General features: G+C 37.9%; 2 protein-coding genes across 5 annotated transcripts in view; one reads left to right on the forward strand and one right to left on the reverse strand.

Annotated features, from left to right (window-relative positions):
• Positions 1-1,691: 1,691 nt before the first annotated feature.
• Positions 1,692-5,309, forward strand: SRP14 (signal recognition particle 14). Its single transcript, XM_068684263.1, has 5 exons — positions 1,692-1,853; positions 1,981-2,053; positions 2,704-2,816; positions 3,962-3,994; positions 4,429-5,309. The coding sequence occupies exons 1-5, from the start codon at positions 1,830-1,832 to the stop codon at positions 4,516-4,518; spliced, it is 333 nt and encodes a 110-aa protein (XP_068540364.1). The 5' UTR covers positions 1,692-1,829; the 3' UTR covers positions 4,519-5,309.
• An 863-nt stretch (positions 5,310-6,172) lies between these two features.
• EIF2AK4 (eukaryotic translation initiation factor 2 alpha kinase 4) overlaps positions 6,173-22,922 on the reverse strand; it is a 38,696-nt gene continuing 21,946 nt past the window's right edge. For 2 of the 4 annotated variants that reach the window (XM_068684259.1, XM_068684260.1), the window contains exons 23-39: positions 21,214-21,335; positions 20,036-20,085; positions 19,777-19,945; positions 19,101-19,217; positions 18,304-18,369; positions 17,614-17,784; positions 16,903-17,037; positions 16,676-16,783; positions 15,852-15,980; positions 14,740-14,826; positions 13,467-13,579; positions 11,847-11,905; positions 10,694-10,791; positions 9,503-9,571; positions 9,039-9,083; positions 7,834-7,958; positions 6,173-6,681 (exon numbers count right to left, since the gene is read on the reverse strand). In XM_068684259.1, coding sequence (XP_068540360.1) covers positions 6,627-6,681; positions 7,834-7,958; positions 9,039-9,083; positions 9,503-9,571; positions 10,694-10,791; positions 11,847-11,905; positions 13,467-13,579; positions 14,740-14,826; positions 15,852-15,980; positions 16,676-16,783; positions 16,903-17,037; positions 17,614-17,784; positions 18,304-18,369; positions 19,101-19,217; positions 19,777-19,945; positions 20,036-20,085; positions 21,214-21,335 — 1,718 coding nt within the window. In that variant the 3' untranslated portion in view covers positions 6,173-6,626. The other 2 variants (XM_068684262.1, XM_068684261.1) reach the window with 2 other exon arrangements.

Genomic DNA, 22,922 nt, shown 5'->3' on the forward strand with positions numbered 1-22,922 from the left:
AAGATAAGCTAACAGCAACAACAAAAATCCTCTGCTGCACTTATGGAAAGAAATTCAGCAAGTCAGTGGAGCTGCTTCTTTTATTAGCAGTGAGACCCAAATCTTTTCAGAAAAAAAAACAAAAAAACTGATGAAACGTAGATTTTAAAAATGTTAACTTTACACAACTCTAGAGTTCTATATCATAACAGTAAAATCCTCTATTAACAGGGAAAACCTTTCAGTTTGTACAAAAGCAATCCCAGCACTACCTTGTGAAGAGGCAGAAATTGAAATTGTAAGCTGGAAGCTGTGGCATTGCACAGTACTGACAGTTACAGTATGCGAACATCTGTGAGTGCAACAGGAGATGGTAGGGCTCCTCGCTGTGTAATCTGTGTTTTACTGACACCAAGCAACGTCAAGAGGAATCGAACAGTCAGAGCTTCTGGTAGAAGTTTCTCTCTCTCTCTCTGTTTGCATACCTTGGTATATAACCTATTGTGAAACAAAGGCTCTCCAAAACTGTACATTTCTAAAAACTTCTCATGTTTTAGATACCTACAGTAAGTCATTTGTCACACACTGTGGAGACACACATGCTATTCTCCAACAGATTTTGAACAGTCGTCCCCTGCTTCTCTGTATTCCCTTTGTCTGGAACCTGTGGTCTCCTCACTTGTGGTTTGTTTTTCTTGCTCGTCTGCTCTGAAATACTTACTGTCCTTCCTGAATTAGGAGTGTCTGTCTGTATTCAGAGAAATGTTCTCACAGTGGTTTCTCCCAGCATACAGTGCTATCAGAAATCCTGGTATCACCGATTCCTTCAAGGAATCTACCTCAGGAGGCAGCTGCCCAATGCCCCTGTCCCAGATGCTGTAGCTACACTGCTACTGCTGCCTCGATCACTGGCTTGGATTGGCCAGGACTGTGTGTGCAGTGCCAAAGGCACACCTCAGCAGCAGCAGGAGCTCCCAATGGCAGGTTGAGAATTTTGTGTAGAAGAGGGGAAAGACTCCGTGGTGCTCATCCTACAAGAGTTAATGGATTACATTGCATGAAGTGTGGAGAAAAACTCTCTATCTTCTCTCATCTTTAGGAGAGAGGAGCTGTCCTACAGAAGAGTGGGGAGAATGGTTTGGGGCCACGCAAGAATTCTCCGGTGGATTTGAGGGTCAGAATTTGGTTGAGAGCTCTCGCCCCCGTGCTTCAGCTACACGACCACCCATCCGCTCTTTTGGCGAGCATGACTGGCAATGCACGGCTTAGGGCTCCCAGTTTCTGTGCCCAGGGTAGTTTCCAAGGGAGAACGTTGCAAGCGCTGAGTTTTTCCATTTCTGTTTTGCTTTCACAAGTTGCCCATAAAAACCCGCAGCACCCCCGCACTGTCCTCGCTCGGGTCTGACACAACGCAACCCTGCGGACACAAGGACACGCGCGGTGCGGGCGGGCGGCGCTGGGGCCGGGCCAGCCCCGCTGAGGCGGTGGCCGGGACCCGCTGAGCGCTGCCCGGCGCCCGCTGCGCGCGCCCACAGCTCCCCCTGCTGCCAAGCGGGGGCAGCGGGGACAACGCGGGGAGCGGCCGGGCCGAGCCGGGCTGCGCCGCCTCCCCTGCGGCCCCTCACCGCCCCCCCCGGCCCTAACGGCCACTAACGGCCGCTAACGGCCGGCCCCGCCCCCCCCCTCCCGGGGCTGACGTGGCGCTGCCCGGCGGCGGGGCGGGGGCGGAGCCTCGAGGCGCCGCGCGTGCGCAGGGGCCGGGCGTGCGCGCGCTGTGCGTGCTGTGCGTGCGTGCGTGCGTGCGTGCGGCGTTTCCGGGCCGGCGGCGGAGCGCGGAGCTGGTGGGCGCGATGGTGCTGCTGGAGAGCGAGCAGGTGCCGGGGGGGGGGGGGGGACGGAGGGGGCCGCGTCGGGGCGCTGGGGGGGGCTGGGCCCGGGCCGGGGCCGTTATCGCGGTGTGGGCCCCCAGGCGAGGCCCCGCTGTGCCGCCTTCTCTTGCAGTTCCTGACCGAGCTGACCCGGCTGTTCCAGAAGTGCCGCACGTCCGGGAGCGTCTTCATCACGCTGAAGAAGTGTGAGTGGGGGGGGGGCAGAGACGGGCGCCAAGGGCTCAGTGCGGGGGGGGGGACGGGACGGGGCACGGCCCCTCTGCTGCGGGGCTGGGAGCCGTAAAGGCAGGCGGTCTCTGGAGCACGCAGAGCAGGGAGGCGTTCTGGTTACCAAGCGGTAACTGAAAATCCACGGGCTGCTGCAGTGGGGAGCTGTGGTGGTGCTGCCGTGTCCCCGGGATGTGGTGGATCCCCCCAGCATTTTGAGGCTTACAGGGTTCAGCCACACGGGGTGCTAAGGGAATCCTGCCCAGGCCCCGCTTCTCCCATGATGAGCTGAACCAGGTGGGCTCTGAGGTTCCTCACAGATTTTCTATGGGCTCTGTGCTGAGTGCTGTAGGTTGAAGTGCATTTGAAACATGCGGTTCACGCAGCGTGTCTGTGTACAGGTTTGTGTGTTTGTGCTGGGTTAGTCAGGTAGCCCAGGCAGCCCTAGTTTATGGGATTACAGATGAAGGGATCTGTGAACGGTTTCACAGTAATTCAGTTCAGATGGCCATAAATTTTCAGGTATTCTTACAGATTTCCTCATGAGCAATTTTTAACATCTCAAGTCAGGAGGCATCCCACAATTTCTAGCCAAATACAAATAAACATTCTCTATATTTCAATGCAGATGATGGTCGAACAAAACCAGTCCCGCGCAAAGGCCACGTAGAAAGCTTTGAACCCGCAGACAATAAGTGTCTTCTCAGAGCAACGGATGGAAAGAAGAAAATCAGCACAGTGGTAAGTGACAACTTGGGGCTAGAATGATGAGCAGCCCTACCTGGCTTTCATGTAATACCTCGTGTTTTAAGTGAAACGTGTCATTGCATCAACTTCACGAGAATTGCCCCCTTAATTCTACAGAGAAACCGTATGGTAGCTAAAAGCATAACTGAAATCAGGATGCCAAAGTGTTGCAGTTGCAGTTCGTGTTGCAGATTGTTTGGTTTCGTTTTTTTACACAGCATTTGGCTTCAAAATGGTGTTGCCAGACAAGCAGGAAGGCTCCCTGCCTGTTTTCAGAAACCGTGGCTGTTGTGTTCTCAGTCAGGTGGAACTGGAGGGAGGGAAGGGGGAAGCTCCTTTTGGAGATAAGGGTAATGTGGGCAGAAGGAAAGAGGACAGTGACAGAACCTGCAGTGCGAGGACAAATGGTGTGTCTCTAAGGAGAAGAAAGGTCCCACAGTCAACTTTGGCTGACAGAGGCGGCTTTTGGAATTACTGAAGTGGAATTACTGAAGGTTATTGCACCCCGTCAAACAACACAATGTTCCCTGACTTTGAAACAATAGGAAAGGGATTTGTATTTCTTGCCAGTAATAGACAAGCATGGGGTAGACTCACTTAGCACACCCAATGTTCTTTCTCATTTACAGAGCTGTTTATATTTCAGGAGGTGTTAACCTTAGAAGTTGAGAGCCTGATGTGTTTCCTTTGAATGTGAGATTGAGAGAGGCTTTAGCTGACTTCAGATCTTCTTAATGAAGTAATCCAAGGAAAAATGTTGCTTTGAGAAATAGTGGGGAGGATCGGGGCTGTAGTGTTTCATACCAGGACTTGCATTCTGACGTCAATTAAGTTCTAGCCCTACAGTGAAATAAAACCTTCCGTAGAATGTTTCTTCACCTCCTTCCCATTTGAAAACACAGATTTGGGGAGAACAGCTTTCAGATTTGCTTAATCTAATGTGGAGTCTTCTCACTTTTCTGAGTCAGTGAGGTGTTACGCCGTGTCAGTACAGCCTGGGTACTGCTGACTGTCATGGGCTGATCCAGCTGCTACTAAAGACATTAGATAGTCCCTGGTGGGAAAACAAGTACTAATGTTTTAGTTTGTAATTTTGAAGCTGTTGTGTTTGTGGTTAACATCTCGTATTACTTTTGTAGGTGAGCTCAAAGGAAGTAAATAAATTCCAGATGGTAAGTTTTGTGTGCCTTATCTTCCTTTTCTGTACCTATTGGGGAGTAGTCAGTAGGAAGCAGGGGATTGGTGTGACTGAGCTGAATCAGTGCTGAACTGACACACAGATTAACTTTAGAACTGGATTTTGTTTTCCACAAATGTGTGCACTCTATCATACCTAACTTTCTGCATTGACTTAGAAACAATAGTTTCCCAGTGCAGTAGCATGAAGGCATGTGGAGAATGGCTCGGGTTGGAAGGGACTTTAAAGATCATCCAGTTCCAACCCCCTGCCGTGGGCAGGTATGCCACCCACGAGATCAGGCTGCTCAGGGCCAGTAACTGAGAACCAAAAAAATGAAGATAGATATCCACAAACAATGGGTGAAGTGTTGCCTCTACATTGGTACTTAAGTGTTTGCTCTGTTAACAGTTCTAATTTTTGTTTCAGGCATATTCTAATTTGCTGAGAGCTAACATGGATGGCTTGAAGAAAAAGGACAAGAAAAGCAAAAACAAGAAGAGTAAAGCAACACAGTGATGGAAGTGTCCGACCATCACTGCAACAGACTTGACCCTTGCTCAAAGCAAAGTCCATTTCTTTTTGAGTTACCACTTGTCTTTGGCTTTCCTTCCAGCAGGATACTGGGATGTGATCAGTACTTTTGTTTAAACTGAAAGCAGGAGATGCTTTCTATGGATTGTTGTATGGCAGGAGTATTTACAGGGTTATACCAAAATAACTTTACACTCGTCTGCCAGCTAGTTTTGTACTTATACTGCTGTTTGTTTTGTATTATGCAAGTGGGCGGTGTAAAACCCATCTGGGGGATAACAGAGGGTAAAGAGAAGTGCACAGCACCATGAGCAAAGTGAGATTGGAACAGGAGTCTCTGTGACAGATGCCCAGTTTCAAAGATAAGTCTTGGTAGTACTAGGGAAAGTGGGTGCCAACCTATTATCCAGGAACAGCAGCTTTCCTGTTTCTGTCTTATTTTGAGGGCCATGTTTATCTGATGCAGTGCAGATGCCTTGAAGGCAGCCAGTCCCATGCTTGAGCTCTCAGCTCATCAGCTCTGCCTTATCCTGTGCCCATCCAGCTGTGCTGATCCTGGCTCAGGGTGGGGCAGTGCAGGACTCTGCATCACGGTCCTTTCAGGCATAGCTTAAGAATGCTCATGTCACCTGAATGTTTGTTTTTTAAAACTTCATCCTTCAACGTATTCAGGGATCTGGATTTCCCCATCCTCGCATCTTAAAGTAGCTCCTTCATATGAGCAGATGTAAAAGGTGAATACTTACTTGTTCCTATTAAACACAATGAGAAATGGATTTGGTTGTAATGACTGCTGTGATGTGTCTTGCTAATGATAGTTGTCTGTGCTGTTAGGACTGACCCTCCCCCAGCGTTACTTCTATGCGTTGCTATGGCAGTGTTGGCAGTTCTCAGATGTTTGGGGTTGTTTTCAAAGTTAACTCTTTGCATATTTTACCTTTTCCTTCCTTTTCACTAAAAGGAAAAGGCTGCAGAAGAAGTAGGTCTTTCTTAATGCAGTGAGCCTGCAGTACTGAAGACAACCTTTTGTGATAAGAAAAAGAAGCGTGAACAAGGTACTGGCTGGGGAGAAAGGGTGAAGACCAGTCTATGTGCAGAAATACATAATTTTTTCATATTTGTTAATTTGGTATGAAATATAATTACTTACAGCAACAAAGGCTGCTGTAATTGATATTTACATTTGTTTAGCTTTTTTCCTAATGTGTTACAACTTAATTTTAAATACAGTGGTAATTCTAAAAAGCATTGACTGGGAAGCTGTAGCTTCAAGAACGTAATTTTTACCTTCCTTTCATTACTTACGTGTCTTCAAATGCAAACTTAATCTGACAATCCATGTGAAGAAAGCTAGATCAAAACTTCAGTTATACCTCTAAGCACATGCAGGTTACTCTTTCTCAAGTCTTACCTTGAGGGCCTTTTGGTCTGAAACAAGTTTGTGTCCTGCATCAGGTTTTATTTTTGTCTGTCAGGAAACAGCTGTTTGATTTGAATGTAGGAGTGAGGGGATGGGACAAACACAGGCAACCAGGTTTGCACAACTCTCAGCTTGATGTCTTTTACTACCTTTTATATTGAGATTTAAGATTAAGGCAGAATTTTCTTCAAAAAAGAAAAATCACAAAACCTTGTAATATGTACTTCAAAAGGCTTAGTAGCCAAATCTTTTATTACACAAAGCCCTTCCTCAAAAAAGTTTAAAAGTGTTTCAGAGGTGAAGATAATACATCTCTAATCCTTGAACTGAGACGCTTATTTCAGCACTATTGCATATGGACATACAAGGCATTCTTAAAAAAAAAAAGTCAATTATACCTGGCACAGCTAATAATCTCTCTCGCAACATAATGGTGCAAGAATTTACACAGTAACACATCTCTAGCTGTAGTCAGACTGTTCCTTAATTACCTATAAAATATTTCACTTTTTGGAATAAATTTACAGTTTTATATTACACATGAAATTCAATCTGGACACTTAAAAAGGCTGCCTGTCTTGCTTTAAGACAACATTATGAAATTCCTTTGTGCGAAACACTATTGTCTATTAGTAAAAAGCATCCCAGAAAAGATGCTTAAATGATTAAAGCACTAAAACAAAACCTTATATTCATCTCGGTAACTGTACAGGATGAGAGCAGGAACCCTGCAAAGGGAAAAAAAATTAGTTTTAAAACTTTGAAGCTACGGATTAAAAATCTATAAATCATATGAGAAATCATGACACTCAGCTAACAGCAAAGATTCAGTAGAAAAGCAGTAGCTTTAATTCATTTGTGCTGTCACTACAGTTTTCCCCTTAGTTCCCTTTCTCTTTAGCTAGTAATTTAATTTTTTGAAGGCTTATGCCTGCACACAAAACATTGCTTAGCCATAAAATGGGAAAAGAAGACAGACACCCAACACTGTATGAAGTAATATAGTAATTGTAATAATTGTAGTAATTGGGTTCTGTTGCTCACAGGTTTGGAAGTCATAGGAAAGAAAGTGCTGTGTTTAGTATTTAGTTGCCTTAGTAAACATTGGCAGATAAAGCAATTTTGGTGCATCTCTAAGAAAAAGGAATTAAAGCCAATTTTTAGTCTTACTTATATGTTACGTAATATGTTCAAATTGAACATTTAAGAAAATGTATTATAAATGAAACGCTCATTGGGGAATGAATATCCAAATCCTACTTAACTGTGTCAGTACGTGCAAAAATTGAAAGTTTAGGGCTTAAAACAACATGCCTGGAATACACTGTTTCAGCCTTGCCAGATCCAACAAGGAGACTGAGTTGAACATAAATTTTTTTACGCTTAGAAAACAGAAGTGGGCTTTACTGTAAATGTGAGAGAACATGCACTGTGTTTGCTTGAAGCTGGGCAGTCTCTCAGGTTTGCTGGATGGCCATCACATTCCTTCAGAACAGGAGGAACTAAAAAGCACTCAATTTTAAGAGTCCCTCCCATGAGAAAAGAGGGTTATATAATAGTAGTGTATTTGGATGTATAATTATTTACTATTTAGTTGTTTGAACAAAGCAGTAAATGAAAACAGTGGGAGTATATTTTAGAATTTCTTGAAAAGGTTTACAAAATGCAGAATTCAGATTATCACAAGTGAGGATTAGATAATGTTAACTTTCCATTTTGTTTCATGTTTGCAGAAATAGTACTCAAAGAAATATATATGTACTTCCCAAATACTTTTTTTTTTTTTTTTCCTTCAGGGAGAACAAATTAAGAGCTGTTGGTTAAATGAATTTCAATTTCAGGAAACAATGAGATGTGTTATGTACCTATAAGAACTTTACCTCTTTTCCATTTTGATGCTGTAAATTTCGTCACAAATTGCTTGCAAATATGAACATCTTTGTTTTGGCCATCGTGACATCAGTTGTCTCACAGTAGCATCAAAGGCTTGCCTGTCTCCATCAAACTGGAAAAAAAAATGGACAAGGAACTGTAAAACAGTACTACATTCTTTAGTGAAGGAAATACTTCTACTGGTAGGATTCAGTCTTCTGAACACTGCCTAACGTCAACATCCCTTAATTAAACAGGGTATTAAAAGGTTTTAAATGTAATTCATGTTAATAAGTGCAACTTGACTTATGAAAAGGTATTAAGAATGAGACTTGTTAGTGATCAGTTTCTTAAGACAGTTTAGTGATGCTGGGTGAAAGATGAGAACTTTACCATAAGGGCAGTGAAAAGTAAATGATGGAAGCTGATTGTATGCCTGCTCCCTTTTCTGAACTAAGAGGTGATGAATGCTCTCTGAGGTTTGGGTAGACTAGACTAAGTATTTTGTAAATTTTTGATGTTTCACTGAGGTTTAGACAAATACTGCTTCAGAACAAATATAGGGCATGAAAGTAAGTATTAAATCTAAATCCATTTCCAGGCAGGATGAAAATTGTATTTTTTTTTTGGGGGGGGGGGGGGGGGAAGGGGGGTGGGCAGTGAGAGATTTCCACCTCTGATAGGAATTTCTGACTTCAAAACAACTGCTCTCTTTGGGGGAGGTAAAGAGCTTTGTCTTCAGGAAAAAACAAACAAACAAACAAAAAAAACAACAATCATGTAGCTTCTGAATTTTTAAAGGGGTCAATATAATACTCATGTATCCTCCATTTATTTAATCTTCACTAGGAACAGATTCTTCATCTACTGTACTCAAACCAATTGCCTCTACTTTGGGGGACTCCTTCATTAACAGCTTCAGGAAATACTTCCTGAAACCACCCATTAACGCTTACTGGTTTTGAAAAATGCACAGTGAGACTTAATTTCAGGTAACTTCTGGGAAAAATCCAGTTTTGGATTAGGACCTCCTATTGGTGTCTTCTGTAACTAGGGAATTTGACAAGAAGATTTTTCTAGCTTCATTCAAGCAATTTGAGTAAAAAGTCCTTTCAAGTTTGAACACCTCAATGGGTAAATTGTACATTCGTTTTCATTAGGAACAAAACTTATAATCTGTTGTTCAATTACACTATAATACTTAATTGCTTACCTCTAATAATAAAAAGTGTATCACAGTTTCTTTCGGCAGATCTACCTGCAAAAACATTAAGAAATCAAATATTTAACAGTTCTATCACGGGTTTGCTAACTGTAGATTAGTTATACTAAAGGGAATCACTTTTTGAATTCCAAGGAAGCATTCATGCTGACAGCACTGGGAATATGCTAAGGTTTTAAGCATTTTAAACAAACTGTTCATGACAGATTGCATTATGGAAAGTTCAAAATAGGCACAGGCAAATAGGAAATATTTCTTGAAAAGCGTATGCTATTTAGAGTCCTCTGTGACGTGGTCAGCAGTCTAAAAGCCACGTGCAAATGCTGTGTTGGTTTAAATGTAAGAGCAAATCCAGCAGGAAAGTGAGGCTATTGGCAGTAACGTGTTATAGGTAACAACTGCATCATCCAATTCAATTACAAATCTGAGATGAAAGCTTTTGCCAAAATACTTACTGCTAAAATCTCAATCTCACTTGTTTTCTGTTGCAGGCTAGAAATGAATGTCTGAAGCCTTGTTTGTACCTGCCAACAAAAGATGGGCAAAAATAAAATACACCACTTCTGTGACCCAGGCTGGGAACACTTGTTTTCTGTTTCATAGATAGGAGAGCAGAAAAGGCTGATGCTAGCACAAGTTGTACATCACATTTAAACTAAACTTCATGTTCAATATAATTTTCAGTAACAAATCCACGACAGACCTGGATGAGTAGACAGGAAGGAGATGGGCTGCGCCACTCTTGCAGCAGTAATAAAGATTAGGTAATACCGGTATTGTGCTAAAGCAGACTGAACTGCATGTTACGTTGTGAAGTCTCAGGTATGTACTTAAAAAAGCTGCCTTTGTGGGCCTTACACAGCTTTCCAGAAGCAGGAAGAACCTGCAAGTGGATACATTGAATCACCTATAGCTGAAGAGAAATGACTGATTGGAAAGCCATAGCAAAGCATGGCTTATTCCTCTCAACACTTTTTGCAAAGCAAGCTGTAACAGTTCTGCAAATGTAGCATTTGACAGAAATAGTTGTAGCCTTGCATTAAAATTGTCTTGTACCCTGGAAAGATGCTTGTTTTAAAAAACTGAAAGCAGCAACCCTGTTTAGCTCAAAGAATAGCATCCATTTATTTCTTTTGGTTCCAAGAAGTATTTATAGCGGTCACTTTTGTTGCACCTATGAATTTGGACTAAAAAGGGGGTAAGATTACAGTTTTGTTTTACTATGTACTCTAAGTATCTCGAAGCCATTAACCCTAAATAAGTAAACTGGCATTTGCTTTTACAGTATCATTTCATCTTTCTACATTACTATAACTACTGTAGTTTAGCATGTAAGTATTTATAAAACATAGCACTTTTAGCATGTAAGTATTTATAAAAAATAGCAAATTGCAGAACCATTTTTCCTACTAGAGTGGGATTTCTAATATATGATAATGGCTGAGCCACAACAATGTCAAAGGTAACCCCCAAGATCCTAAATAATTTTTTTTCAAAAAATTATTCTTTGACTTCAACTGTTTGAGTTGTTTATAGTCTATTTTATGAATACGAACAATCAGAATACATTTGTCTAAGGTGATAATGAAAATATAAATTCTGACATTCCTTATGATTACTTCTTAATACTTGTTGGATGTGTGTACCTGAACTTCTTGACGACGCCTGGCACTGGCAGATAATTTTTCAGGAGCTATAACACTAACTTTAGGCACTGCAAGAGTTCCATGCGATTCAAACACACCTAAAATACAAATACACAGTTTTAGATTATATTTTTTCTTTTTACAAAAAGTAGCAAGAAACAGAAAAATTCACAAATATTGATATGTTTAAGATTTACTGTATTATTCAAAAAGATGCTAAAAATACAGTCAAGTGGAGAGGATTGTGAAACGTGCATGTAAATTCTCAAAATGCATACTTATGACTAAGAGACTTTCTAGGTATAAAAAAATGGTATTTTAAATCAGCGTTCTCTGAAACTAATAAAAAGTTTCATATGACTTACAGAATTTATAAAAGAATGTAGTAGACATAATATCAAAAAAGAAAAGCTATTACAGGATTGAGGCGACTACTTAATGCTCTGTCCCATAGAAAAGTCAATGACAAAACAAATAGCATACCTACAAGCTTCCCCAAACAACAGCAATTAAAATTTGAAATGGTTTCTTTTGAAATTCAAATCGACATTTCAGGTAATCACAAAAAAAAACAAAACACCAAACCCAAAAAGTTAAGCACGGCAGTGTTCCTGACTTTCAGGCAAGAGAAAAAAAAGCATTTGTTTAAAAACAAAGTCAGATACTAAACAAGTACTTACTGAAGTAATTATCAAAATGACAAACTATAAGAAGTACTTAATATTACTTGCTTCTATTTTCAGGCTAAGCAGTGCAAATAAGTGTCTATAAATTCACAGGTATTTTCATGTGAAGATGAAAAACCTTAAAATGGTAATCATTCATTTTTCATCAAGATAACGTTTAATTTCTTAGGTTAAAAAGTTTTTGTCTTTTTCCCCTTTCTCACTCGCTGTATCAATGACTGCTTATATCAGACATGTTCTGTATGTTGGTCTGAGCAGTTATTACTTTGGAGAAGATTTCAGTTTTAGATCGCTTGGAACAAAACTTGAGAATGGGGAAGATGTCTCTAACCAGATGTGCTGCTAGAACACATTTTCCTACACAGACCTTGGTAATACTTTTAAAAATTATGTTCCAACCAGATTTTCTTGCAAAACTTGTTTTAAGCAGAAAGAGAAATCATTTTGTATGTTCAGTAACTAAATACCTGAAATATTAGCAAATGATCCCTTTTGATTTGGTACGGAGAGATTATCTGACGTTTCTCTAAAAATAAAGACAGTTAGGGAAGCAAGTTAACAATAACAAAGGCATGCTGTAATACACTTGGTTCTAGACTATCATACAAATATACTTATTTCAATTCAACAGATAAATCTGTGTTCTATTCTGGAATGGACAGGATATCCTACAACTTACATTACTGAGGTACTAGGCCCAGCGAACTACACGAACAATTGTATTGCTATTGTATTGGACTACTGCTGTAGTCCAGCAATCCTTGGGTTTCCTATGGATACAAAAAAACGTGCTCCCCTTCATTCAAAAGTGATTTAGATCCTAATACCAGAATATATTATGAGAATACTGTCTTTATATTACTATTTTAATCTACAACGTATAGATTTGAGAGATGATACTACAATATCAAAGTAATATTGATCACGAATTAAAAGATGCTTTTGATTATTTGGATCCATTTACTTTCCCCGTTCAGGATTCATTAGGAGAAAAATTTTTCAGTGTTATTATGATCATAATTACTTCATTTCTCTGTTTAGAATTACCAATTTTTTTCCTTTCTATGTTCTGTTCTCAGGATTTAGATATAAGACAACTTTTAGAAAGTATGCCTTTCTTTCACAACTTCTAATGGATCCTTGTAGGTCTGTCACAAAACACATAAGGATAAGGTTAGTTGCAAAGTTAAATGCTAAGACTGGCAGAGGCCAGATAAAGGAGAATTCAGAGGTGGGTATCAAGAGGTATCACCCACTTGTACACACTACATTTGAGTTAAGCCTTTCCCAGCTTAAATATTTCCTTTACTGTTAAGTCTACTCAGAAATACGGGTATCAAATCCGTTGGTTTATTCATACAGCCTAGAATTCAGAAACTGTTCCTTCTGCCACTACATACATATATATGTACACACACATAATGCAGATACATAAACATGTATAGATCTGTGTGTAGTTAAATATTTTATAGGATATATATGTATGAGTAACAGCTCTACTGTTTAAGCGTATCACTGTGGCTGTAGCAACCATTCCTGTGATTTCTGTGCTAAGTTCTATTTGTCACAGTAAACAATAATTTTAACAGACGTAGAGTACTGCTGTATACCCCAAGTCTTTGGCTAGGTGTTACTGTCACTTGGGCCAGCCAAGGCGTGCCGGAGTCACACCTTTGTTTTTACCATATGAGCACTGCCTCAGAATGAAAGGGACTTGCTGCTTTCATCCTTCAGTTACACAGTGCTTGAATGGAAATGACTTCTGTTCAGTAACTGGGACTTGCAGGCAGTCCTGCCGTACAAACAGTACTGCTGTTGTAGTAGCATTCCAGCTGGACGACCACATGGTCTTCTAATTTTTGAAGCTCTAAGGATGTTTGAATATAACAGCTGCTAGGAAAGTCAATCTCTTAATGAAATTCTATAACCAAGCTTTTTGCTTTCTTTTCCCCTCAAAAGGAACTCAAAGTTCTTGTTCCTTATTGAATAAAATCAAGGTTTAACTAGGCATATCTTAAAAATTATTTCATTTAAAAAACAAGCATTTGTCTAATTTTGACTATTCGTGTACACATTTTGCTACTTACCTACTACATCTTTCATCACAGATTTTAGTTTTCATTTTCTGGATCAGGTGATCTAATAAGTCAGATTCAAAAATCCTTTTCTCCGTCTGTCTGTCTTTCTCAAAGGATTTCACCTATGATGTATTTCAGTGATTCTTAGGATTGTTGATTCTTAAAATGGCATATGAATAAACTACTCAAATTTAATCAAAACCAAACTGGATTATTCACCCATTAAAGGTGAAGCAGTCAAGGGAGGAAGTTGTCATCATAACCAATCAATCACTGACTGTTAAATCTTTGATTTTATATAATTTTTTTCCAACCATTTTCCTCCTTATTCCCAAAGCTTGAACTATCTTGTCAGCATGTACCTTATATGTGATAAGTAATATTTAACAAATTGTTTCTGAGGTGCAAATACTGTATTAATAAAAGCATATTTGGTTTGGGGCTTTTTTTTATTTTTAGTTAAGGAATTATGTTAGAATTAGGGTTGCCTTGCAGTTTTCGAAGATTACACTCAAACATTACAAACTTAAAATATCTGCTCCATCTTTACTGGTAAGAGATTAACCAGTCACAACAGCATTCATCTCATTAGTGTTCTTTGTTGATTTTGCTTCAATGAAGTCATATTTAAAATAACACTCTGTAACAGTCCCATAGAAGACAAACACACATCTCATTCTCATAATCAAAATCTACTTCTTCATATAGTTACCACACTTATTTGCTCTCTCTGTTACAATGAGAAGGCAAGTGATTAACAAGTTAAGTAAAAAATATTTTAGTAACTCACATTAAATAGATGACATGGCCATGCCATCTCCTGTCAAATGATTACGTTTTTCCTCCAAAGAATGAATTTCAATTAAAGAAAAAATCTTTTTTTTTTTTTTTCCCAAATGATCCAGAATCAAAGATACTGTAAAACTTTTGACTTCTAAGAAGGTACCAAACTAGAGGCTGCAGAGCAGATATAGTACAGAAGGTGATACGTAATTCAGGCTTTAACACAGTCATATCTTTGTGTCTTAGCCTTATCTTACAGAGAAGAACAGCGTGGTTCAGACTCTTTGCATGTTTGAACAACAATGTAGTGAGGGATAATAAGCTGGCTTTTTCAGAAGAACTTTCTGATACTTAACAACCAAACCCACGTTTACCTGAATTCCATCTACTTAAAGTTTTACAGAAAATAAAATGTTCCTGATCTGAAAAGAATAAAAAAAAATGTAAAACAGACTATCAATCTGAAATAGCACTGAACATCCTTGGCTACCATGCTTACCTTAACGTGACTTCCTTCTTTATCTGACACAAGAGCCACATATGTAATCCCAGAGCATCGACAATATTCCTGCAGTTCCTCCTGGGACTGAAATAGGAAGAGGGGAAGGAGAACGGAATGGAAATTGGACAGATTATAAAATGATCACTTTAAGTAATCAAAGTCTCCTGTCTTCAATTAGAAAAACTCAATATGCAGCTGTTGCACTGAATATAAATTCTGCTAAGTGAGGAAAACTTTATTAACAAATCCAGGAGGTGAAACTTCATTTTGGATTCAGATGTTCACCCAATGTTCCTTAAAAATTGAAATTGAAATCTACACTAGGCAGTCTGAATTCCTAAGCCCTGCAGTCCTAGTTCCCATATGGAAAGACTATCTGGATCCACTTTATGGACAAGACATGCTCAGCAGCACAGCCTCTGTCCTAGCTACAGTAAACTACAACTTCCTCCTTGCCAGCTGTCCTCACAAAAGAAGCACAAGTAATGCAGGACTAGTGAAATGCAGTTGAGCCTCCTTTCAGCATGGATAAAGGTGCAAGAACAATCTGCACAGCACAGCTGCCCTCAGTGTAGGCTTAGCCTGTCGTGCATTTCAACAGATTCGGAAGATTCTTTGAACCAAGAAGATCTATGAAGAATCTGTGAAGGGTCTGTGAAGGTGTATGGAGATTTGCTCTGCTTGCATCTTCATCTCACCTCCTTTATTACCTTCACTGGTACAAAATATGCTTCTGCCTTGAAGCATCCTCACTTCACTTAAAATGAGGCTGCTTAGCCCTGATTTAACTTAAGTGATTTCCACCTCCTTGATTTCAACAGGTCTTGGATTCTGCACTCAGGATTTATAATGGGGCAGGTCACTTAACTCCTCTGTGCTCTGAGATGCACATAAAGATCCTTCAATAAAATTTTTAAAGACTCTGACAGCTAGAGAAGAAGAGCACTGCAAGGCCAGTGAGACCTTCTTAACATTACTGTATCTTAGTAGCATTCTGCATTCTCAGCTTTATGAGTCTGTGATTCAAAAAAAAAATAATAAAAAAAAATGGTGTCAGTCTGTGTTAATCTTAGAGTAGAGCAATATGCACACATAGAAAGAAATTCTACCTGGGACCAGTCGTACATTATTTCAGCTGGAATTCCTGCAGTCCAGAGTTTCTGAACAATATTGATAGCTCTACCCATGGACATCTGACCAACACTTACAACCAGCAGGTCACATGAGCTGACAGAAATCTGAAGGAAAAGTGAAAACAAGAGGGACAATAGTAACCGCCAGACCACCTTTTAACCTTCATAAGGCAGTTAAAGTAACAAAGAAGGATATATATACTAACATTTTTCAGAATGCATAAACCTGAAAAGAGGGGTTAGATCACCTCTTTTTAGAGCCACCATACTCCTGAGCATCTTTAAAAGGTGCTGAATTTTAATTTTTGACAAAAGGCAACTGCATGTCCCGCCAAGTATCCTAGCCATTTCCGTTCTTTCCTTCTCATTAAACTGAAAAATGTTAATTTATTCTTATAAATAAAAGTTAGTAAAATACACATTCCACAACCAAATGAAACTGAGACATATAGAGTCCATTTCCTTAAGGTTCCTTCTTTGTAGGGGCAAAGTAACAATACCTAAATATCAACAGTTGTAACTTTTCATCTGAAACAATGCTCAGACTGAGAAAAATGTCTCATTTGAATTAAAAATCAAAGGGTATAAACCTGAACATCCGCTGTTCCCCTTACTTTATTAAACAATGCTATGTAGAGAGACACAGAAGAAAACAAGTCATCTTGATGTTTTCTATTTCAGTACAGTATTTTGGAACACATCTGCATCTCTTATTTTTTTGCCTATCTGTAGTTACAACTAGGTTACTGAGCAGTCAGGAGTAAGCAGAAACAACCACACTTCCCCAAAAACAAACTTACAGAATCCTCCATACTGGAAACGGCAGCAGTTATTTTGTCTATAGCTATGCTGACTCCAACAGCTGAAGGAACTGGTCCTACTGTCTGTGGTCCTCTAAATTGTGGAATCTCAAAACAAGACAAAGCAGAAGAACCAAACATTTATCTTTGAAAAATGTCAAAAAGGATTTTGATCTTTTTCACGTTCTTCTTTTCATCTGAACTCATTACAAGAGACATGCACATACCAGATGATCATATCTGCCCCCTGCAGCAAGGATTTCAGGCACAGTTCTTTGTCTTCTTTTGATGTATGCTATAAACTGAAAGATAATACCATTGTGTTGCTGTATTTTGTAAACTAGTCCCAGATTTATAGAAACCTGTAAAAATAAAAATGAATAAATGAACAAGTCTTGTACCAATATTACTGGTTAATATAATTCATTTGCTTTTAGCAGCATGTATTGACAACAATGTCCCCACATTAGGAAGACATATGAAAACACTATCTCCAAAAGCTTAAAGTACAGTTAAAAATAAGGAAATAATGCTTTAAGCTTAATGCATCACAACAGACTTGTAACACAAACTCCAAACAGCAAGTCTCAAGGAAGGTGGAAGGGGATGCCTTCAGTAATCAGCTTTCTGTATTTTAAAAATATTTGTAGTTTATTTCAAAATTTAAAATTTCTTTATGCTCTGGGTAATGACTTCAGTCTTTGCTGGGAAGAAAATCTCTGTGCAGTTAAGATAGAAATCGATCCAGAGACTTATTCTTAAAATGAATCTCTCAAAAACAATGCCAGTATTATTACTTGTCATCAAAACAAGTATGAACAACATATATTTTGGTGTGCTTTTTCTACCCTAACATATCATTAGTTTGTTTCATGACAAATTACATGGCCCAGTAGCCTACAAAACAACAAATTTATTAGTAGAGAGTTTTTACAAACCTGAAGCTTTATTCCAAGCTGCTTCAACAGAGCAATTATTTCCTCTAGATCCTTCATGCCATGCTTCAACAGCTGAGTCACACCTGGCTTTTGTTTTATCGTTGTGTTTAAAAAAGGAAATACATTACTTGCTTCTCCCTTCTGCTCAATGAATTTGTAGAGTCGAGAAAGCTAAAAGCAAAAATAAAATAAAAATATAGATAGCATGACTGACAGTGCTCATAACAGGTCACATTAAAAAAAAATATGCATAATTTTCTGTGTGAGTGAAGTATTGGCCTTTTTTTTCCCCTTGCTCCTCCTAGCAACCTATCAGAGCATCCAGACATCAGCCTCAGCTCTCTTGAGGCAGACTTGCCAACAATTGCAGACAATTCATTATTTTTTTTTTTTTTTTAAGTTTCTTTCATTTTACTAGATATCACTCTGTACAGTGTTCCATCTACCCTTTCACCATTTTCACAATACAAAACACATTTAAGAGAAGACAGATGCATGGAAAGCAGCAATACTGTCTTCAAGAGAGAGCAGAGAACAAAATCAGACCACTTTCAAAGAGACTAATTTATTTTGGACAGTGGATGTAACAGTTGATTCTTCTCACTCTGGTTGAGCAAATTTCAAAGTCAGTGTAATATTCTGGCTTATGTCAAGTTTCAAGTAATTTAACACTGAATTAAAATTACTTACACTATTAGATGACAGAGAGAGATTACAGAATTTGGCTTCTACTTCTCTTTTAGTTAGCTTTTCAGTCTGCAAGAGAAACAGATGTAAACGTATTCAAAACAACTGGGTTACAACAAATATTATTAGTGCTGAGAAGAGTTAAAACATAACTTTCCAATCCTTTTAATTAAAGGTTCTAGTTACAAACTTCAATCATACTTTAGAAGAGTGAAAATGATAAATAACACTTTCTACTTATCTCTTAGTGAGGTCATATTTGGCTTGGTTCAAGAAACATACAGAAGTAAAAACTACCAACTTCTGTTGAAAAGCATTTCTGCATAAACAAATACAAGATTGTTTATGCAAATTAACATAAACCCAAAAAGAATAAATTTGAAAAATTAAAGGATAAAAGTAAAGAGTTAAGAAATACACATTTTTGTTGGGATATAAACACTATCTTAATTATGCGAATGAATTTAAACTATTTTCTCTGCATGGTGGAAAAGATCAAAATGTTACTAATACACATTTTGAAGTTTTTATTGAATTGCCTACCAGTTCTTCACTATACAGGTGAATAATTCTCTCGTAAATATAAATTTTAAAATTATCTTGAAACACTCTATTCCAGAAGTAACAGAAAAGTTATTGATCTAGTTTTACAGCCCAAAGATAGTGAGCCATTTTAAGTATCAAAAAGATGTTCCTTGCTATGCTGGCAATTCTCTGTTCCTCATTTTTAGAAATTGCTCCACAAAATAAGATAACCTAAGTGATCATTACAAAGATTAGTTTAATATCCAGTATCTTACCACAGCATCATACAGAATGATGTAAACTTGATTGAGTTTATCCTCTGGTATCCCACAATGCAAAAGTATAGCTTTCAATACGGAAGTATGGTTCAAATAAATACTGTAATTTCTTTCCTAACAAAGGGGGAAAAAAAAAAGAGAAAAAGAAAGGAAGAAAAAATCAAACAATAAAAATATTTTATTAGCACTCTAATTTGCTTAAAACAAAACAAAACAAATCTACCACAAACACCCCTAAATGCATACCAAAAAAGATGTTTCTTAAACATTTAATAACTTCTCCCATTGTTCAAAAGTAACTCCAGACTTCTTCCATCACCTTACCTTCCACTTATAAATAAAGAATGGCAAGGTCTGTCCCATTCTACAGTAATCACTTGCCTGACAGAAGACAGACATTATTTCAATGGCACTGTAAGGGTTCAATTAGTGTTTATGATACATACAAACATTTGCTTCATTTTAAGTTTACCTACAAAACACATTTTTATTTAAATGACAATGCTCTGTACCTGACTATTGACAAAGTTTGTGATCACAAAGTTCTATATTCATTAGAGGACCTACCCTTTTTGAACACAATAGATTGAATATTTACTTAGATTAAAATTTTATATGGAAAAGGAGTAAAAAATATTTTTAAAAAATCAAGAAGCATCATTAGAGAATCTACCTGTAGCACTGGAAACTCTTGAATGATTTCTGAAATGGCATAAATTGTTTCTGCTATAGGCAAAAAACTATTTCCAGTAGATGTAATAATGTCAAATGCACATTCTAGAAGTTCTTTGGGATGACAGCGGTCTAACTTCCGAGGTCTGAAAACTCGCTCTATACAGTATCTAAAGGAAACATTGAAGAATGAATCATCATCTTCAGTGTTCACTGTCATAAAGCAGTTCATCTGTGCAAAGTGTCTTTAAGTCCCTTACCTTTTCAAGTTTGATATGTTGTTTCTAGCTACAAATCTTGCAAAAGGAATCTGAAAAACAGAATACATAAAAATTGTGGAAACAAAACCTTCAGTCTGGCTCTGCTCTTAAACTGGAAATGAATTACTACCACATAGTCAACACTTCTCATGTGTAATAATGCCTTAAATATTTGCCAAAGCCAAATAAGATCAATCCTCTTTGTGACAAGCCTTAAAAAAAGGCAAACAAAAAAAGAAAAAGAAAGTTCTATAATAGCTTGGAGAAGGAAACAAGGACCTTTCTTAAGTACCCTAATGAATGCAAAATGCATCATCATAAACTTGACTATGAGCCTATTGAAATGTACTAGCAAGTATTTTTTCGTTTACATGAAGATATAAAGGAGTATTTGTTTAATAAAACTTTGGCCAATACATTTTCCAAAACAAGCAAATCCAACAGAAAAATCAATATTGTAGATCCTGCACAAGTCCTTAGCTGTGAATCACACTGTATATATAGCTTGATGTTATAAATGCAAAGGAAGAGTGAGTCACATTGACGTTAAATTAATAATACGGAATATAAAAGGTCAGGTTCTTTAACTGTCAGTAATATATGAAAAAATATAACTTAAAGCATTTAGGTTTTAATTAAGTGCAAAGCAATTAACTACACCAACATTGCATTTAATTGGGTAGTACTGAATCACAGACACTAAAATTTCAACTGCACATACAATTCCTCTCCAGAGGAGAATGACCCTTTACAATATATGCTCAAGGGAAACATAAAACTGGGCAGAATGTTACATACATTCTCTAGAAAAGACATATAAATAAGGGATAAGAATATTTTCACTGGTCATAGGAAAAGTCCTTTGTCTCATACATGTGCAAGAAAAAAAATGAAAGCAGCAGTGACATCTACCACATTGATAATACGGCATTATTTTCACCTATGGTAAAATAAATAAATAAATAAAAAATTTCTTTTAACAGTTCCAGCTGTGAAAACCAGGATGACTGGTTTTCTGAGCACTAAGAAAAACACAACAGGCACTGAAAGATAGACTGCTTCAGTAGTTTGAGGAAGTATAAGCATAAACCAAATTCATAACCGGTAAACCAAAGGTATTGACAAACACCACAGCACTCTTCAAACCCAGCTTTTCCTGCAGAGAAGATGCTACTTACTCTGAGGTCATAAGGAAGCATAACAAGCATCCCACTGTGATCCATGAAATATGAAGCTTCGTTATGTTCGTACAGTTTTTTATTTCTAGGCATGAGCAGTGGCGTATGCAGCTTGATGGCTCCTACGTAAAAATAGTAAAATACTGTTATCTCCCATTTCCAAATTAACATCTACTTTTTACAAGTTTATATCATACTCTGCAAGGTTGCTTAATCTCAACCAATACTTTTTAAAAACTGCATTATTTTAAACATCCTTTAGTGGTGGAAGAGGAAAGTCTATTAAAGAAACACATCAACCAAACTCTGATGTTCTATCTTCCACAGTTCTTGGAATCACAAGGCAGCCCTCAAATAAACAGAGAAGTGCCAATTCCACAGCCCCTGCAGAATCCTCACCTTGCCCTCCCTCTTTAAACACTTTTCAGAAAAACATGCAAAAGGAACAAATTAGAAACTCTATAGATAGTGGTAGTACTGTTTTGGTCTAGAGGCACTTCTGTAGGGAACAAATATTGTTCAAAAATGTATCCCATTTCTCCAAAAACTGCCTCAAATGTTTGTGGTTGACTTTAAAATCCTCGTTAATTACCTTTTTTTTTTTTTTTGATTATATTTTGCAACCATCTATCTGTATGAATCTAATCCTTAGAGGAAACTCTACTATAAACAATATAATCACTAATTATTGAGAAAATACTTTCTTGTTTTAAATTCTCTACTGACTCTTAAACTGCTACTTTATTATAGATGCTTTACCAAAATCTTCAACTAGATTTCAACACAAGCCTTAAATCAAAGCAATCAACCAGAAAGCTCCCGAAATATAGGGAAATGCTTATAATCATTGCAGATAGAGATAAAAACTAATGGAAAACATGTTTCCCCCCCACTAAAAGACTGAAAAAAATTAGATATCCAAACTTTGCTTTCCAAAGTTTGTCAAGCTTTAAATGGAGGGGAAAAAAAGGTAAGTTTTTATTTCACTTCAGGTTTCTGTTTCTCTTATTTTGTCATATCCTTATGCTTAATCAGATTATTTGCTACTAGTATATCTACTAGGAAATCTTCCAGTTTCTATTATAAAGATTATCCACTTTTATAGAAAACACAATTAACTCCTATAAAATAATATGAATTAAAACATTTTGAATGGGACAGTGTATACATATATATATATATTTTTTTTTTTTTAAAGGAAGAAAAATTAATTAAATACTATTACTAGTGTTTGGATAAAGTAACAGAAAGAAAATCATCACAACACTAGCTCCAGCTCAATTCCTGAACTGCAAATCTAAGGGCAGTATAGCTGAAGGCACACTTGCTCTATTTTTACATTCTTTTTTAAGGCATTCACATTCTAGCTTTGTTCGCAGGCAAGTTACTATACACGTGGATGTTTGGTCTCTCACCACAGAGCTATCCCCATACTCATACCTACATTTTACGTAGCACTCTCTACATCTAAAAGCTCTCACAGACGCATCAGAACAATGAGATATAATCAAAGACAATTCAGCTTTTGACTGTCCTTTCTATTGAAAATTTAAATCATTCAGATTTGAAGTTAACAGCTATGGGGATGCCAAAATAACAGCAAAAACTATACAAAACTTACAAGTGATATGCAACTCCAGAACATACTTTGTGACTCATGTGATAGCAACAAAACCATTCCATTCCCTTGAATCCATTCAGTCACAAAA

This window comes from Anas acuta, chromosome 5, assembly GCF_963932015.1.
Source record: "Anas acuta chromosome 5, bAnaAcu1.1, whole genome shotgun sequence".
Classification (NCBI taxonomy): domain Eukaryota; kingdom Metazoa; phylum Chordata; class Aves; order Anseriformes; family Anatidae; genus Anas; species Anas acuta.

Coding starts and splice junctions, on each gene's coding strand:
- SRP14 (XM_068684263.1), top strand. CDS start 1,830: ATGGTGCTGCTGGAGAGCGAGCAG. Junction 1,854..1,980: donor TGCTGCTGGAGAGCGAGCAG/GTGCCGGGGGGG, acceptor CTTCTCTTGCAG/TTCCTGACCGAGCTGACCCG. Junction 3,995..4,428: donor AAGTAAATAAATTCCAGATG/GTAAGTTTTGTG, acceptor TTTTTGTTTCAG/GCATATTCTAATTTGCTGAG.